The sequence below is a fragment of the Podarcis tiliguerta genome (genome assembly GCF_965153285.1).
Source record: "Podarcis tiliguerta genome assembly, chromosome: 1".
Classification (NCBI taxonomy): Eukaryota; Metazoa; Chordata; class Lepidosauria; order Squamata; family Lacertidae; genus Podarcis; species Podarcis tiliguerta.
This window is the reverse complement of record NC_139534.1, coordinates 113545164-113561835: the sequence shown is the minus strand read 5'-3', so window position 1 is coordinate 113561835 and position 16672 is coordinate 113545164. Positions and strand designations below refer to the sequence as shown.

The window sequence follows — 16672 nt, the reverse complement described above, 5'->3', positions numbered from 1 at the left end:
TGCTTGGGCAAGGGAATCTTCACAGTTATCCATGGAAGGTTGTTGCCTACATATTTGGAAGGGGGGGAGGGTTAATCCTTTTCTCCGCAGCTGCAGCAGCTTCCTGCAGCAGCTACTATTGGGGGGGGGGGTAGCAGAGCCAAGTGAGGGAAGCCACAAGCCACATGCAAAGACAAGTGATGTTGGCATTCAACTAGCTGATACAGTAATAGCATACTAACATTGATGAGACTAGAAGCGTGGCTATCAAACACCTGCTTGCTCTGCCATAAGCAAATCTTGCATTATGTCTCTAGGAGCCCATAATCTCTAGAGCAAGCCTACCATTATCTTGTTTCAAACCAGACTGAGTAGGAACTATCCTCTTCAGGCTGCTGGAACGAAAATGAGGCAACTCTGAGTAAACCATATTTGCAAAAGTTTTTGAACAGGCACAATCATTCCAAAATTTAGCAACATCACTAATGACAACCAACTGCTTTATTGAGATTAAAAAAACCAAGTGGTGGCAGAAGAAGACATCGCTTTAAGGGTTCTGAATACACACATTTAAGATTTGCTTGAATAATTAGATCATTAAGTTGAGCACTAATAAGAAAACTGCTTCTGAACATTGGTTTTAACATTATTTACAATATTCTTGCCTTGGTTTTATTATCTAAAATTATTACAAAAAGATCACAAGTTCATTATTTTACAGGTGGGTAAATACCTTTGTAGGCTACCCCTCTGAAACATATACAAACTAGAACAATTACATTATATAAGCTTCCAAGCCAGAGATTCCTTGCAGTCTAAAAAGTACAATGATAACCTAGTAGCATCCTGCAGCAACCAATGTATTTACATTCTGTGGGGGCAGGAAATTAACATTTACAGTAATTTCATTGTAAAAAGCTGCTATACAGTAGGAGTTATCAAGGAAATATTATCTGGAATTTGCATGTGTCAGTCTGTTCATTTCAAAGTTTAGCTAGAATTTATACTTCATTCAATGAGAGGTTCATTAACCCACATTCTAATCCCATATTCACTCTCTTAAACAAGCAAAATGCCTACAGAACATGATTTGTACTAGAAATTAATAAGAGGGTGTACTTAAATTGAACAGGTATGAATTCTTATTTTAAAAACAGATCTGCAAGAAAAAGGGGTACCCTGATTAAGAACATTGTTCTGTAAACTTCAGTCAGTGATTTAGGTTTTTCTTTTAACCAATTGAAGAATGATTCATCACCTACAGCTGTTTAGAAGGCTTGTTAATCTTTTTCTAAGTATATACCTTTGGACACTAACCCCATCCCCAATTCCTTCAACACAAATTAATTGGCATTTTTATGCAACCATGATCTTGTTAATTTTCAGCACAGCTGCCATGAAATTAGAGCACATGTTTAAGCTGTAAAGCAGCAAGCATTGCCTTATAGGACAAAAGCCAAGATGAACAGGTAGTTGAATTAAATCAGAAGGGAGGGAAGAATGAAAAGGGGTAGCAAAAAACTTGTCCTTCGATTTCCAGGCCAGTCTAGCTACAGTAGTACTGCATCCGGTCTGTTCTCCTCCTCTTCCGAGACTGAAATTCTTCAAAAAACTGCTGAATGTCTTCTCTCTTAACAACCTGGTGGCAAGTAAAAGTTGGTGGAAGAAAATAATGGAATTGACACATTTTAAATGTAAGTTAAGGCCTGGATGAAAAGCATGGTGGTCGCTAATAGGGCAGAAATCAAGGCATTTTATTTGGGATGCTAAACAAGGTTTTGAAAGTCAAACTACTAAAGGTCATTTTGAGACATTACACTTTAAAATGAATTAGAGTCTGTTCTGAAAAATGGCTTAATTCCTCCTAAGGGCTCATGATAGCTAATACACAAATTCCTCTTACCTCCATTAACATCCTTAAAACACTTCTATGAGGAAGATATGGCCCAAGGTCACCAGTGAGCTTTATGAGTGACCTGAGAAACTGAGGACCTAAGCCTAAAAGCCTTATTACCTTCCAATCCTGTTACAACCGAGTATGATTAATCTGTAAATCAACAAAAGAGAATCGCTATGGAGTTATATACTTACTGTTCCGTCATTCGCAAATCTTCTCAAATAGTCCGTCAGTTCTGTTTTCAAGTCATTGTATTCTGGATTTTAAAAAAAATACTGTGTTACTGTAGTTGTGAATTTACTTAATGGATTGTTTTTCTCCCATTTAGCTGACTAATTGCAACCAAATATGGTCCAAGACTCATACTGCTCCTCTACCTCCCTGCTCCTCTGGTCTGCTTTTTTGCTCAACATATCAACTTAGTTCAGCATGGATTTTCCATTCAAGGGAAGTAACAGTACCAATCTATTGAGCATTGGCCAGACTACACAGAGTACTGTGTTCAGTTCTGTGCACCACAATTTAAGGAGGATATTGACAAGATGGAACACGTGCAGAGAAGGGCAAGCAAGATGATCAAGGGTCTGGAATACCAAGCCTTATGATGGAGCAAGTTTCCTTTCTCCTGCTCCAGAGGGTAGGATTTGAACCATGGATTCAAGTTAAAATAAAGAAGATTCCAACTCAACATCAGAAAGAGCGTTCTGACGTTAAGAGCTGTTCAGCAGGTGGATTCTCCTTCCTTAGAGGTTTTTAAGCAGAGGTTGGATGGTCATCTGTCATGGATGCTTCAGCTGAGATTCCAGTATTGAATGAGGTTGGACTAGATGACCCTGGGGCTCCCTTCAACACTATGATTCTATGACCAGCAGTCTAAAACCAAGCTGCTGCATTCTGCACAACATTCTGCCTAAGCATTCCCCAACCTGGTGCCCTCCCACATCTGCTCATTGGGTAAAAAGTATAAAATATCCATCACTTACCACTGATTAGCTCCACCTGCTGGACTCTATTCATGCTGCTAAGTGTGTCCATTAGAGGATCTCTTCTGTCTGCTTCCTGGTCACTTGACCCTTTATTCTCATAGGCTAATACTGTATCACATTCCTCTGTTAGAAATGGGACTTCCAAGTCACAATACATTCTCTAAAAAGCAAAGGTTTATTTTAAATACAGAAATGAATTGAACACCTTGGCCTCTTCTCCCTCAACCGGCACCTCAGGGCAGCCATTCTATGAATGGGATACATAGGAAGCAGGGCTCACTCTATCACCTCTGCTATGACAGTCCAGCTCCATTTGTTTTACTCTTCCCTTCCTGACCCGTTTATGCAAGCCACTCTGGGAGCCTCTGGTGTACAAGTGCAATCTATCAATAATATACACTTCCCTTCTTGGGGGGAAAAGTTACTAAGTGTTACTCAGACTAGACCCACTGAAATTCATGAACCTAAATTAGTTATGCTCAAACTTATTTGACTACCACCTTAAATATTTCCAAATACCTCAAAGGAAGAGGTAACAATGTGCAGCTGGAGCTTGCAAATTTCAACGCAAGCCAACAAAAGGTGGAAGTGACAAATGGAGCCAGGCAAGGAAACCTAGGTAATGGGATACAAGGCCAGCAAACATATCTGCATGCAAAGCCAGCAAACATCCACACAGGATTAAGAATTAAAGGACAAGAACAGCTGTAGAAGAGGAAAAGCAAAAAAGGGACATTTCTCCTCTACTTCCTCTTCCCACATGTATGCATAGAGCTTTGAAATTTGAGGACTAGAAGAGAGACTCCAATTGTGAATCAAATGAATAGACAAATTACAAGCAAGCATCACTCTTTTTTGTAACCTGCCCGACATAATTCATTATATTTTTTCAGACAAAAACAGGTTAAGTCTCGCAGGTTTACGCTTTCCCACTCCTTCCATTTTTATTCAGCCACTTGCAAGTTCATAGGTGAACTGCATTCTAGATAGTTCTAAAGCAAACATGAAAATTGGAGATTTTCAAAAATACATACCATACATTCTTTGCAGGTGCACAATTTGCTTCGCCAGTTGTGTGGCCAAAAGGTGGCCCTGTTCTTCTGTACATACTGCTTGGCTTTAAGTTCTTGGAATCTGCAGGTGGATTCTTCTTTCTTAACTGTCTGCTGCAAAATGAAAGGAAAAAATGGAATATGCACATGAGGGTCAGACTTGAATTGAAGTCTAGGGAACCAGGAAAACAAGCAGAGTAGCAAATACCTCACCAAGCCTAACTCCATTTATTCCTCCTGAGGTTCCCAAAATACATTAGCCTTCATGTTCTTCCTAGACATTGTATTGAAAAAAAACCTCATTTGGATAAATCCTGCAAAAAGAGGAGCTCACAGTTCTCGTTTTCTCAGCCAAAAAATGCACAAACACTGTAGCACCGGAAATAATCCTTCTAATACTTGCTTTCTGACTCTACAGGCACATTTGACATGAATCTTTCTGTTCATTTCAGACCCACTTATGAAGGTATCCAACTATGTTCTACTCAGAAAAGACCCATTAAAATTAACAGATCCATGTTAGTTACTTCCATCAATTTCAGTGGGTCTACAAACACTGGATACAACATATAATTATTTTGAGTCTGGGGTTCCTGTTACATTGCCCAGTTGCACATGTAGCTACTGGTGTCAGGCAGTTCCCGGATGGCTTGGACACTAGGTTGCTCATACACACAAAACGGTGTGTTTGTCTGGCAGGTAATTAGCTGAATTACATGAATTTACATGCTTCACAAAGAGTTACATGCTCACATAGTTTTGACACAAACCTTTCTCCTAAAAATTGCCTTTGTATGGGTAAAACAGGCCAATTTTTCAGAGCTGTAGGAAGACCTGTCCCTTAACAGAAAGTCAATGCGTGAAGCATTTTATTCCATTTTTATTCTATTTTATATATTTTATCTTTGTAATAACCAGCTAGACAAAATAAATAAATAACAATTATTCTCTTGCTCTGAGCACAAACAAAAGAAAGATTTTGACCATAAACCACAAAAGAATAAATGCAAAGCTTACCTCAGAACACTCAGAGGCAGAGCTGGTGGATGGCTCATTATTGTGTGCTGCTTTTTCTTCTTCCGTCTTTATTTGATTATCTATACCATTTTCTTTTTTTATTTCTTCAGTTTCTTCAACATTCAGCACAACTTGATCTTCAGCTGCAGGAGTAACTTTGGTCACAGTGTGAACTGCAAAAGACAGACACCCACACCTAATATTGGCATGCCTGCGCTACAAAATGTTATTTCATTCTCAAAAACATGAAACGTTATTTCTGTCTCGGTAGTAGCGCCCTCCCTGTGGAATACCCTCCCTTCAGATGTCAAGGAGATGAAGAACTATACAACTTTTAGAAGATTTCTGAAGGCAGCCCTGTATCGGGAAGTTTTTAATGTTTCATGCTTTATTATGTTTTATATATTATGTAAGCTGCCCAGAGTGGCTAGGGAAACCCAGTCAGATGGGCAGGGTATAAATAATAAAATTATTAATTTTTATTACCCACCAAAAAAGGTCAGGTGATACACTATACCTAACATTAAGAAATCTCAGAGCACAATTCACTCAGCCAATATTAAAACTGCTGCAACCTAAACAAGTCCAAGTTGCGGTAATTTTAATGAAACTAAGATGGGTAAAATCAAAAACTTGCATTAGCGAGGCTGAGCTTCTGCTGCAGGTTAAAAATATTAGCACAACAGCTGCCCTTATTCTCCTCACCTGCTATCTCTGAGGCATATGCCCACAGGAAAGGGCAACGATCCATGCAAGCCTGACACACCATTTCGTGAAAGTCCCCACTATCTGGAGGGATTGCACCAAGATGCTGGAGGTGGAAATGAGAACACACGGGAAACACATATTAACAAATTATTCTTCAACAACAAAATGGGAAACCAGTGATCCTCAAGCACTGGAACACATCTTTTTTCTTCTTTACACTCTAAACTAGGTACGAACAGACCCCAGACTTATGGAATCTTTAGAAGTTGGTGTTTTATTAGAAACGAAGTTGGGTACAAAATAGTCCATAGGAGTGAACTGGTGGCATTCATCTGTCTCGGGAAAGAATGGAGGAGTGCGCCTCTGGGGGTGACGTCAAACTGTTGGGAGAGTTGTAGCACTCCAAATTAAGTAACAGTGTGTCTCTGAGCACAGAGTGGCTGGGGAAACCCAGCCAGATGGGCAGAGGTATAAATAATAAATTATTATTATATTATGTTCAGCTCAGGAGTTGTTTTAATATCAACTGAGTTCACAGTCCTTTCACACAAAAATCCACTCCTAATTTCCCCCTGGGAGGGATGGGGGAGAAAGAAGAGCTTAGCTTAGAATCCAGAAATTCAGCAATCTAATTAGAAATTGAGAATCAAATATTCCTCCATATTTAATGTAGAGAGCACCCCTAATCTTACCTCTGCCCATGGCATACAGTGTGACCCAGGCATTTGTGTAAATGAAGGGTTAACTTTATTTTACAATCTTTCATCCTTACTAGAACATGTAATGCCTAAACTTCATCTAAACATTGCCTATTCCAATAAGGAGGAGATTTAACTATCCAACTGTAAACAGTTTTAAGTGTATAGGTTTGCAACATAAACTCAATTATTCCAGAGTATTGCTTGAGGGATCTATGCAATTATTTTGAATTAAGGAGGCTGAGGAAGCGAGCCCTGTCCAAGTTAGAAAATCTGGTCTGACAGGTTAAATTTATCACTTTAACATTTCCAACCCTTTCCATTTAATGAAGTGATTTTATTACATGGGCTTACCCTTCCATGAAACCAGTCTTCACAAACTATGCACTGGATCATTTCATCTGGAATCTAAAAATAGAGCCAAAATATTACAAAATTATCTTCGTCAGGCTACCTTTGAAGATGGTTCAACGAGTGCAAAATGGTGCTGTAATTTGCTTATTGAGAAGCTTGAGATAGCAATCTCCTCAATCACCTATATTAAAACATCTGCCCTGCCTGCAGATTCATTTCCATGGTTTTAACTTTTAAAGCCTTAAATTGTTAGGGTCCCAATTACCTTAGGGGACACTACCATCACTACATTTTCTAATACAGTGGTACCTCGGGTTACAGACGCTTCAGGTTACAGGCTCCACTAACCCAGAAATAGTACCTCGGTTTAAGAACTTTGCTTCAGGATGAGAACAGAAATCGCGCAGTGGCAGCACAGCGGCAGCAGAAGGCCCCATTAGCTAAAGTGGTATGTCAGGTTAAGAACAGTTTCAGGTTAAGAACGGACCTCCAGAACGAATCAAGTTCTTAACCCGAGGTACCACTGTAGTGAACTCCATAATTTAACTAAACACCGTGTGAGTAATACTTATTCTGTCTGTTTTCAATCTTCCAACATTTAGCTATAATGGATGGCTCCAAGTTCCAACATTATGAAAAGTCAATTTGGCACTGGGTAAGCCTAGAGAACACGATGAAATTCCCTGCATAAAAAATACCCTGATGTTGCCAGTTTGTGCAATTTCTTGCGTCATGGCACATGATCAGTAGCACTGTACATATTGCGGAGCTTTATTTTCCACCAACTACCTCTGACAAACATCTCTTTTTGCTTATTTTAAAACATAGTAAAGTTACTAAAACTTACTAGAACTGCACGCATATAAAAATATTTGCATGTACAAGACGTCAGCATCTTACCTCATCATCAGGATCTGGGTAAGGTCTTTTACAAACACAATATAATCCAAAGAAGTTATCGTTATATTTATTTGCTGGATTCACCATTGCCTTCTCCTAGAAATAAGTTAGGACATATGTCTTAAACAAAATACAAGAGGAAAACAAATACTCTAGAAATAAAAACCGTTAAATTATGGTGTGTATCTTACTTTTAGCCATCCCAGAAAGCTAAACTTTGCTATTATGTCCAGGCATATTAAATGCATATCACATGTCCCTTATTGAATCTCACTTCAAGCCTGAAAAATTTATATACTCTATAAACCTTTGAGATTTTGGAAGGGAAAGAAATTGAGGTAATCAGAAGAGAAAGAGGATGAACTGTTTTTTTCCTTGAAGGCAGAGTCAAATAAAAGAAAAAGAATAGAGTTCCCTCAATTGAAGTTAATGGAGACTCAATGTGCCCATCTGACTCAGATGCCATCTCTGGATTGCAAGCTGTGTCCTACATTAAAAAGCACACTCATATTTCTCCAAGTACTTGAGTCCAGCAGGTTAATTCCAAGTTTCCAAGTTTTATTGCGGCAAAAGCCAGTAACACTAAACACCATAAGATCAGACAAAAGGAAATCAACAATGACATCAGAAAAGAGAAAAGAAGAAAAAAGGATTACATAAAAGAACTTCGCAGTGTGTCATTCAACAGTGGGGATTTACGCTTCCTGATTACTAAAGTGCAAAATTTGGCCACCTCATATGATATTGAGCTTGAGGAATCTTCCAGAAGGTATTTTCGTAGAGTTTCGGGGGAGGATTCCAAATAATGTTGTAGGGGTATAAATTTTGATAAAAGCGGCAAGATAAGTTGAACTCGTTCTTCACTATAAAATTTGCAAAATAGAAGGATGTGAGTGACAGATTCTACCTTATTGGACATACAGGGGCAGAGACGCGCATGCATTGGTACCCGCGTGAATTTGCCGTACAGCACTGCTGAGGGCATTGTCTCAAAGCGGGCTCTAGAGAAAGCCCATCTATAAGCTTCGTTAGTGATGTTGGTTAAGTAAGGGGCAGCTGCAAAATTAGGCCAAGTTTTTAAACATCTATACGTCTCTGGGAGTAGGGCGTCTTCCTGTTGTAATTCGACATCGTAAAGTCTCTGAGTGATAATTGCTTTTGCCTTATTCAGAGTTCCAATAAAAAGATTTTCAGGGTTTAGGCCAATTTGTTTGATCTTATTAGTTATTTGCATAAGCCAAGGAGGATAGGGAACTGCGGCCAGGTAGCAAGGTAACAGGCCCTTAGGATTGTAATGGATTTTCAGCCAGAGGGATATTGCTTGCTCCCAGACTTTTAATTCCACTCTGGGCAGTCCTGCCTCTTGCCTTAAGACTGCATTAGGTGTACACCTTGGGGTAGCAAATAATGATCTTAAGAATTTTGATTGTACTGTTTCAAGGGTCTTAAGGTTGGCAGAGGGGCTAATTTGAGAACCATACAGGAGTTGAGCTAAGGATTTTGCCTGAAAAACTTTTAGGGCCATCGGGAGAAAACCAGCTCCTTTCCTTCTGAATAATCTGAGGATGGCATTTGCACTTCTTCCTCCAGCAGGTTAATAAAAAGCACATTAATATCATGTTTACAGACAACAGTGTACACACTAGGGATGGGCGATATTTGATTTTTAACATCACAATATATCACCAGCTAAATATCACTGTATCTCAATATATCCCAACATATATTGGCGATGGAGGAGGACCTTGTTGGAAAATGGTTCCGCCCAACCTCCCTGCAGCAGCGGAGGGTGCGCCACGCTTCCCCACAGCAGCCAAGGGCCTTGACGAGACTCCCTGCTGCGGTGGAGGGCCTTAAAATGTAAAGTAGTAGTAGTTTTAATAAAAATATTAAATACACTTCCATATAATTTTCAACTAATTCAAGTGATTTACTACTCAGGTTGAATCTGCTACCCCACTCAGAGGTCTAAGTGGAATCTATGCATGTGTAAGCCTCACAGAGTTCAACTGAACTTACTTCTACTTTCCTGGGAGTAAGCCTCATTGAATTCAGTAGGGCTTACTTGTGAGTAGACACACATGAGCTTGCACTAGTTACTGAAAAACACCCTCCCCATCATTCTCCCATTTCAGCACAAGGCAGCCAGCTAAATCTTCTCCCCTCCATCCCCACCCCCCACACAGAAGGAAATCCTCAAAAGCTCTCATCCCACCAATCTCTTTTTATCAATGGGAGGGAGGGCAAGCAAGCAAAAAGACAGTTTCCTTTAAATAAAAAAAAAACCCTTCCTTTTTGATATGGAGGAAAGTTATTTAAGGGGGAACCAACAACATAAACACCACTAAAAAATAAAAATGAAAACTCTTCCCGGGGGGGGGGGGGAGGGAATGTGAGGAAAAAAGATGTGCTTTCTAGTTTTGTTTACTTTCTTTTATTTTGCAGCTGGATCTTTGATTGCTGGATCTTCATTGTCTAGCCATAGGTGGTCCCTCCTAAATTGTTGGCAGGCTCTGCATAATTAGCTGAGCCCTAAGTGGAAAGACCTGGGTGGAGCTGTGGGTTAAACCACTGTGCCACATGGGCTTGCCAATTGAAATGTCAGCAGTTCGAATCCCCGCGACGGGGTGAGCTCCCATTGTTCAGTCCCAGCTCCTGCCAACCTAGCAATTCGAAAGCACGCAGTGCAAGGATAAATAGGTACCGCTCTTGCGGGAAGGTAAATGGTGTTTCCATGCACTGCTCTGGTTTCGCCAGAAGCGGCTTAGTCATGCTGGCCACATGACCCAGAAAAACTGTCTGTGGAAGCGGACAAACGCTGGCTCCTTCGGCCTGTAAAGCGAGATGAGCACCGCAACCCCAGAGTTGTTCGCAACTAAACTTAATTGTCAGAGGTCCCTTTACCTTTAAGTGGAAAGATACCTGTGAAGATGAAAGAGTTTGCTGGTTTGTGTGAGGGCTTATCATCATTTAGGAGGGAGGAGGGAGAGAGCAAACAAAGCTGAAGAGTTGGTGCCAGCAAATTATCTGCAAAGTATCTGTAAAGTATCTGTTCAGCTGAGCTACCCCCTGGGAAGCTGTTAAGTCTCCACCTTTTGTTCACCAGTATATTGCATTGTTGAAACACATATCACAATGTTATTTCAATACACTATATTCAAGAATATGGCGATTTATAGCACAGCCCTAGTAGGCACCATTTTTATAAGCCAGCAAATGAAATCTGCATTTCCATGCAGAGTCAATCCAGATGTGAAGGGGCATCTGGATGTGGGTCCACATCTGCAATGAACTGACCCATGAAGGTCACTAGACACTAAATAAAGCTAGCCTGGGCTAACAGCTATTAAGAACTTTGCAAAATTCATTTCAATCTCACTTTTGAAATGCATGTTTGTGAGAGGGAGGAGAAAAGAAATTACAAGTAAAAGTTCTCACACTAAAGAAACAAGAGTTTAGCTACAATTACACTCCAAAAAGGAAACAGAATTATACTTACTGGAAATAGTTTGCATTGCAAATTTTTGAATTTGCTGTTTCCACAATCACAGCGGAAGTTTCTAAGAGGAGAAAAAGAGCCAGAGTTCCGACAGGGCTTTTTTTAGTTTTAGGAACATCAGTTATATCTCAGGAAAGTTAACTGTATTAATAAATGGATGAAAAATCCCTACTTCTGACCAGGATCATTCAACCACACCCAAAAAGGTTTTTATCAAAGCAGACATTTGATTTACAAATTTGATGATTATTATACTATCATGAACAAGAACATGTCATTTTGGTGAGCCCATAGCACTACTTATTTTGGTTGTCTCATTGGAGGCTAATAAACAAACAGCTGCAGCCAAAGGTTTTTCTTTTAAACCTAACATATCCAATAGTTTTCTATGTCTGCTAAACCTCAGTAACATTTTTCTCGCAGTTACAATCCTGAGTTTCAAAGCATTCTTGTATACACTGGCAGAGGAAGAGGAGTGTGGGGGAGCGCACTGCCTCCGACAGCACGATCCCGGTGGGGTGCCATCGCAGCTGCCCCCCCCCACCCGTGCTGGACGCCATGCCCCCACAGGTGGCATGCCATGCCCCCAGGACACGCCCCAGCCATGCCCCCACCTGCTCTCCGCCACTGATTGTATAAAAGAGTTACAGTGGCAACAAAATGGCAATTCTAGTTTAATAATAATAATAAATTTTATTTATACCCTGCCCTCCCCAGCCAAGACCGGGCTCAGGGCGGCTAACAACCAATAATAAAAACAAGTTGATTGAAATACAACTTAAAAACAAGATTAAAATAATTAAAACATTAAAATGCAGCCTGCATTTAGTTTAGCTGCATTAATGTTGTACAGTAGAGGAAACAAATTTGATTTTCGGTATTACTATTGCTGGCAACCCTGAGATCACTGGATGGAATAACTGATTTTAGAAGGTTTTAACTGTAACTGTTTTTTTAAAAAAATTAAACTGATTTATAATGTTCTTAAAACTGTAGATCTGTTTTTAAAACTGTAGATCTGTTTGTCACCCTGGGCTCCTTCAGGGTGTGGGATATAAATTCAATCAATCAATCAATCAATCAATCAATTAATGTTACCTTTTTGTATACAGCTCAAATAACTTGTGGGTGCCATGACATTCATAACTGCATGCTAGACAGATCCCTGCTGGTTCTTCTCCTGGCGGCGTGCACGTACTGCAGGCATACAAGGCTTGCCTCTTTACAGCTCCCTGGAAAAGAGACAGCAGCATAAAAATGGAGATGTTGGGGAATGCCAGTCTGGGAATTTGAATTTGAACAAAATTGAATTCTGTGTACAGAAACCAAATCCAGCTTTCATTTTCAAAGGAGATTCCATAATGGCTCCCATGTTCTCAAGCAGCTGTATCCTACAACTTAGGACTGATTATTTCAGATTCAGCCAATAATATGTGTCCACATTAGAAATTTCACTTAGGCAGCTAAAATAACTGGCAGCCAGAAAATGCTGTATACTCCATGCCAAGTTTGTTTCTGAAAAGGGAACAAAAGGACCAGGGTGTTACATGGTGTTGTATAAGTGCACTGCAGTATAAATAAGCTTCCAAATAATCCCATATTTTCATTATCTAGATAACAAGCTACTGGTGGGAGGGGGAAGTCAGACAAAATAAGAGGAAAGGGACAAAATTGCCCTTGCCTAATCAACAGTAGGAGGCAACCATCATTCACTGCTGTTTTACACAATTCTTCCTTGTTTCACAGGCAATGTATAAGTAGTGTATTTTGATATTTCAGGGTTTTCTTCCCTAATGAACAAGGTATATAAAGAGTACCATGTACAGATGAGGATCGCTGTCCAGTGTATTTCTGTACCCCTTAGGTGTATAAACCTTGTTGTTGTTTAGTCTTTTAGTTGTGTCTGACTCTTCATGACCCCATGGACCAGAGCACGCCAGGCATGAACCTTAGTCTAAATCTTAAGTCTATGAACCTTAGTCTAAAGCTATCCCAGTTTATTTTCAAACATACCAAGACACCCACACACCCTCCTCCTTGCTTCAGCTATTGCAAGACGGCTTGAGGTTACTGCAAGATACTACCAAGATATGTGACGCCTAACTTTTTTCCAGGAGCATGCCAATATGAGGAAAAACAAGAGATGCAGCCAGATGATCAACAAGCTTCAGAATGATCATCACTGGCCAGAATACACTCCTGGAGCAGTGAGAACGGAGTTACTTCAAAATTGTAGCAAAAAGGGAGCAGGCAAAAGGGGGCATTTGTGCGCGCAACCCTAGAGTCGGTCACGACTAGCCCTGTCGGGCAGGGGTACCTTTACCTTTATTGTAATCTTTTAGAAGACATTAGTAAGATTCCAGTGACCATTCCATGCCCTTCATTTCGTTTAACCACAAGTCTGATCACCATGGGACCACAAGAACAAACCAAAGTATGGAGAAAAGATCCCCCGCAATTGGTTGCCCTGCAAGAAACTATTGCTCCACAAGACCTTTTTTCGGGTGTAAAAGCCTAGCTACCTTTTCTATATACACTCTTTGACTTTATAATCCAAGCACATCTGTTAACAGAGTCCTATCCCACCCACCTTTCCAAACAGGGTTTTAAAAAGAACAAGCAAAACTAACAAAAGCACGAGGTCAGCTGAAGAGAAAAACACCAAGACATTCGGTAGCTGCTGAATGGAGCTCGGCCGCCGTGTTGCCATCTTGTTGACCACTGCGGATGCGTTCCTACGGATGGCTTTTTAAAAATTGCATTATAGGGTTTACGTTGCACTTGCGAGGCTCTTGTTTATTGTTTGTCAGCCACTTTGGGATCCATTTGAGCGGAAAGTCCATGAACCTTTAGTAGGCTGAGCAGAGTGGCTGGGGAAACCCAGCCAGATGGGCGGAGTATAAGCAATAAAATAAATAATAATAATAATAATAATAATATGATGATGATGACGACGATGGAGCGGGGTTACTTCAAATAATAACTAACGAAATAAAGAGGAGCGGGCATTCCTCTTTCCTTCTGCCCCCGCTTCCCCTCGCCCCCCAACCACCTCAGCCGCCCCCCCCAGCCCCTCCGGGGCCGCAAAGGGAAGACCCACCTGGCGGGGCCCCGCCCCTCTCTCCTCGCCCCCGCGGGGCTCACCTGAGAGTAGCTGCAGCGCTCGTGGTCGCTCCCGCCCAGCACGGCGCGCGCCTCCTTCTCGAGCTCCTCGCTCTCGGCCAGCACCTCGGCTAGCGACACCACGGGCTCCTCCGCGCTCCTCTCGCCTTCTTCGCCCTCGTCGCCTGGTAGGCCGGCGCCAGACGCCGCCGCCTCTTTCTCCATCCTCAACTAACGCACGCAGCTCCCTTTCCCTCCCTGGTCGGTGAAGGGGAGGAGGAGGGGGAGGAAAAGGCGGGAAAACGCCAAACCGCCACCAGAGAGCGCCCGGCGCACGCCGGAAGCGGAAAGCGAGGGGTCCGCTGTCCTGCGCCGCCGCCACCCAGACGCTACGAGATAAAAGGCGCTCGGTGGGGAGGAGCAGGAAGGAGAAGTAGGGCGTGGGGGGGGGAGGGAGGTTCACGCGACGCCAACGAGGCCCACGTGAGCTCCGGAAGCCAATCACAAAAGGGGGAGGAGACGAAGGCGGGAGGAGAAGACAATGAAACGGGCTCGTAAGCCGTTGAGTGAGGCGCGTGCGCCGGGTAGGCGGGGCCAGAGTGGCGGTTGGAAAAGCCGCCGCCTCGGTTAGGGATTGGCTGCTTGTTTCCAGGGCGGGGGAAAGGCAGAGGGGAAGCGGAGGATGGAGTTGCGGGCGGAATTGACGGGCCGCGACGGGCTGAAGCGGCCGCTGAGGGTCCGTTGCGAGCCGCCGGGAGAGCTGCGGGGCCTGCTCAGCGGCCTAGCTCAGCTGCGGGAACAGGTCTCCACGCTGCTTGGTCCCCTGGTGCAACAGGAGAGCGGCGCCGGCGACCGAGCCGGGCCTGGAGGTGAGGAGGCCCCGGACTCGGCCACGAGTTCCCGCCTCGCCCGAGAGGAGAGGAAAGAGGCCTCGTCCTGCTTCCTAGCAACCAAGAGCCCCTTTGGGTATTTGGAAATCAGCAGCAGGTGGAGCCTCCTCAGATGCCGCAACAAAGCCTTTCGGTTCATATTTTGGCTGTTTTGAATTTACTGACATGTCTCCATGTTTGTATTTGTATATTTGTCCTCTGTTTTGAATGTCTGGGCACAGCTCGTTGTGGAAAAGAGGCATATAAATAAAATCGGTGAAAGGGCAATGGGTTGGTTGGAGCGTGGTGCTGATAACGCCAAGGTTGCAGGTTCAGGGCCTGTAATGGGACAGCTGCATATTCCTGGGTTGCAGGCGGTTGGACGAGATGATCCTCAGGGTCCCTTCCAACTCTACAATTCTATGACTTTGTGAAATCAAAAAAATAAAAATGTAGAATAGGCATAATTAGCTAATTTACATTGATGTCTCTGGGTTTACCCTGAGCTTTAAGTTCAATACCATTTGAGAATTCCAATAGTCTATACCACTTTATTCTCAACATGTAATTCTGCATGTGCAGACCAGGTCTATGCTAATATACCTCTTGTATGATCTGGTGAGGACCTAAAGCTTTGGACTAGTTACCATAGTCTCAGAAAACTGTCTTATCAGTGGGGTTGATCAGAGTTGTAGTCCAATATCTGGTAGGCCACACAAGTTTCCCATCCATTGTATACGAACACTTTGCATATACATTTCTAATTCTTGAACATGCCTCTTGCAAAAGTACACTCAAATTCTAGTATCTCTTGACTTATTATACCCAGTTCAAGCAACACCAAAATAAAAAAATAAAAAAATTGAAAATCATAGAACTGTAGAGTTGCATGGGGCTACAAAGCTCATCTAGTCCAGCCCCCTGCAATGCAGGAATCTTACACCCAATGTGGGGCTCAAACCCACAACCATGGGACTAAGCCTCGTGCTCTACCAACTGAGCTACCCAGCCTCATAAAATGTTAAACTCAGCAAATGGAATGAGAAGTTAAGTGTAGGCATTCATGGGGAAATAGTTTAGCTATCTTAGCAGATTTCATATGAAATCTTTTTCTTTTAGGTGATTATGATGATGAACAGGATGATGATGATGATGAAGAAGAAGAAAATCATGTCATTGCCAAAGCATGTGCTGACGGACCACCATTAAAACGAATAAAAACACAGTCCTGATGAAAACTACAAACATTTTTCTACTGAACTTGAGTTTAATCATATACACACTTTCCCTCTGGGAAAATTTCTGGGATGTTTTGTTAAAACAGTCCTGATGAAAACTGCAGGTTTTTTTCTACGGAATTTGAGTTTTCTTTTCTAGACACTTTCCTCCCGAGGAAACTTCTGGGCTACTTTTTAAACTAGAAATGCACTGTCCTTTTTATTATTTACCGTTACCACAAATCAAAAGGGAAGCTCATTTGTGGAGTATTATGTGAAATACTGAAGCAACCAAGTAAAAGACCATGTATATAAGAAAGAATGATCTCCCTTCTCTGAGGGGAAAGGGCCAGTAGTGGTATTGAAATAAATTAGAAAGAGTTGTTTATTTTCA

General features: G+C 41.9%; 2 protein-coding genes and 1 long non-coding RNA gene across 5 annotated transcripts; 2 read left to right on the top strand and 1 right to left on the bottom strand.

Annotated features, from left to right (window-relative positions):
* Positions 1-462: 462 nt before the first annotated feature.
* On the bottom strand, positions 463-14608 carry UBR7 (ubiquitin protein ligase E3 component n-recognin 7). 3 transcript variants are annotated; one of them, XM_083438677.1, is made up of 11 exons: positions 14235-14608; positions 12189-12322; positions 11091-11151; positions 7592-7687; positions 6692-6745; positions 5637-5742; positions 4932-5104; positions 3897-4028; positions 2860-3022; positions 2071-2132; positions 463-1618 (listed from the first exon to the last, which is right to left on the bottom strand). In XM_083438677.1, exons 1-11 carry the CDS (start codon positions 14415-14417, stop codon positions 1526-1528), a joined length of 1257 nt encoding a protein of 418 aa, XP_083294803.1. In that variant the 5' UTR covers positions 14418-14608; the 3' UTR covers positions 463-1525. The 3 variants fall into 3 exon arrangements, with proteins under 3 accessions (XP_083294803.1, XP_083294804.1, XP_083294805.1); XM_083438678.1 differs by having other exon boundaries at positions 3897-4025; XM_083438679.1 differs by having other exon boundaries at positions 4932-5074; positions 14235-14597.
* Positions 7687-9949, top strand: LOC310677881. Its single transcript, XR_014511490.1, has 2 exons — positions 7687-8127; positions 9185-9949. It is a non-coding gene; the product is annotated as an uncharacterized lncRNA (long non-coding RNA).
* A 174-nt stretch (positions 14609-14782) lies between the features above and the next one.
* On the top strand, positions 14783-16672 carry GON7 (GON7 subunit of KEOPS complex). Its single transcript, XM_083440675.1, has 2 exons — positions 14783-15061; positions 16181-16672. Exons 1-2 carry the CDS (start codon positions 14875-14877, stop codon positions 16291-16293), a joined length of 300 nt encoding a protein of 99 aa, XP_083296801.1. The 5' UTR covers positions 14783-14874; the 3' UTR covers positions 16294-16672.

Excerpts from the sequence above, each read along its gene's own strand:
- UBR7 (XM_083438677.1), bottom strand. The coding sequence starts at position 14,417 with ATGGAGAAAGAGGCGGCGGCGTCTGGCGCCGGCCTACCAGGCGACGAG. Across the intron at positions 7,688-11,090 it reads TGCAATGCAAACTATTTCCA|GAGAAGGCAATGGTGAATCC; the intron begins GTAAGTATAATT and ends ACTTATTTCTAG. Across the intron at positions 6,746-7,591 it reads ACCCAGATCCTGATGATGAG|ATTCCAGATGAAATGATCCA; the intron begins GTAAGATGCTGA and ends CTCTATTTTTAG.
- GON7 (XM_083440675.1), top strand. The coding sequence starts at position 14,875 with ATGGAGTTGCGGGCGGAATTGACGGGCCGCGACGGGCTGAAGCGGCCG. Across the intron at positions 15,062-16,180 it reads CGACCGAGCCGGGCCTGGAG|GTGATTATGATGATGAACAG; the intron begins GTGAGGAGGCCC and ends TTTTTCTTTTAG.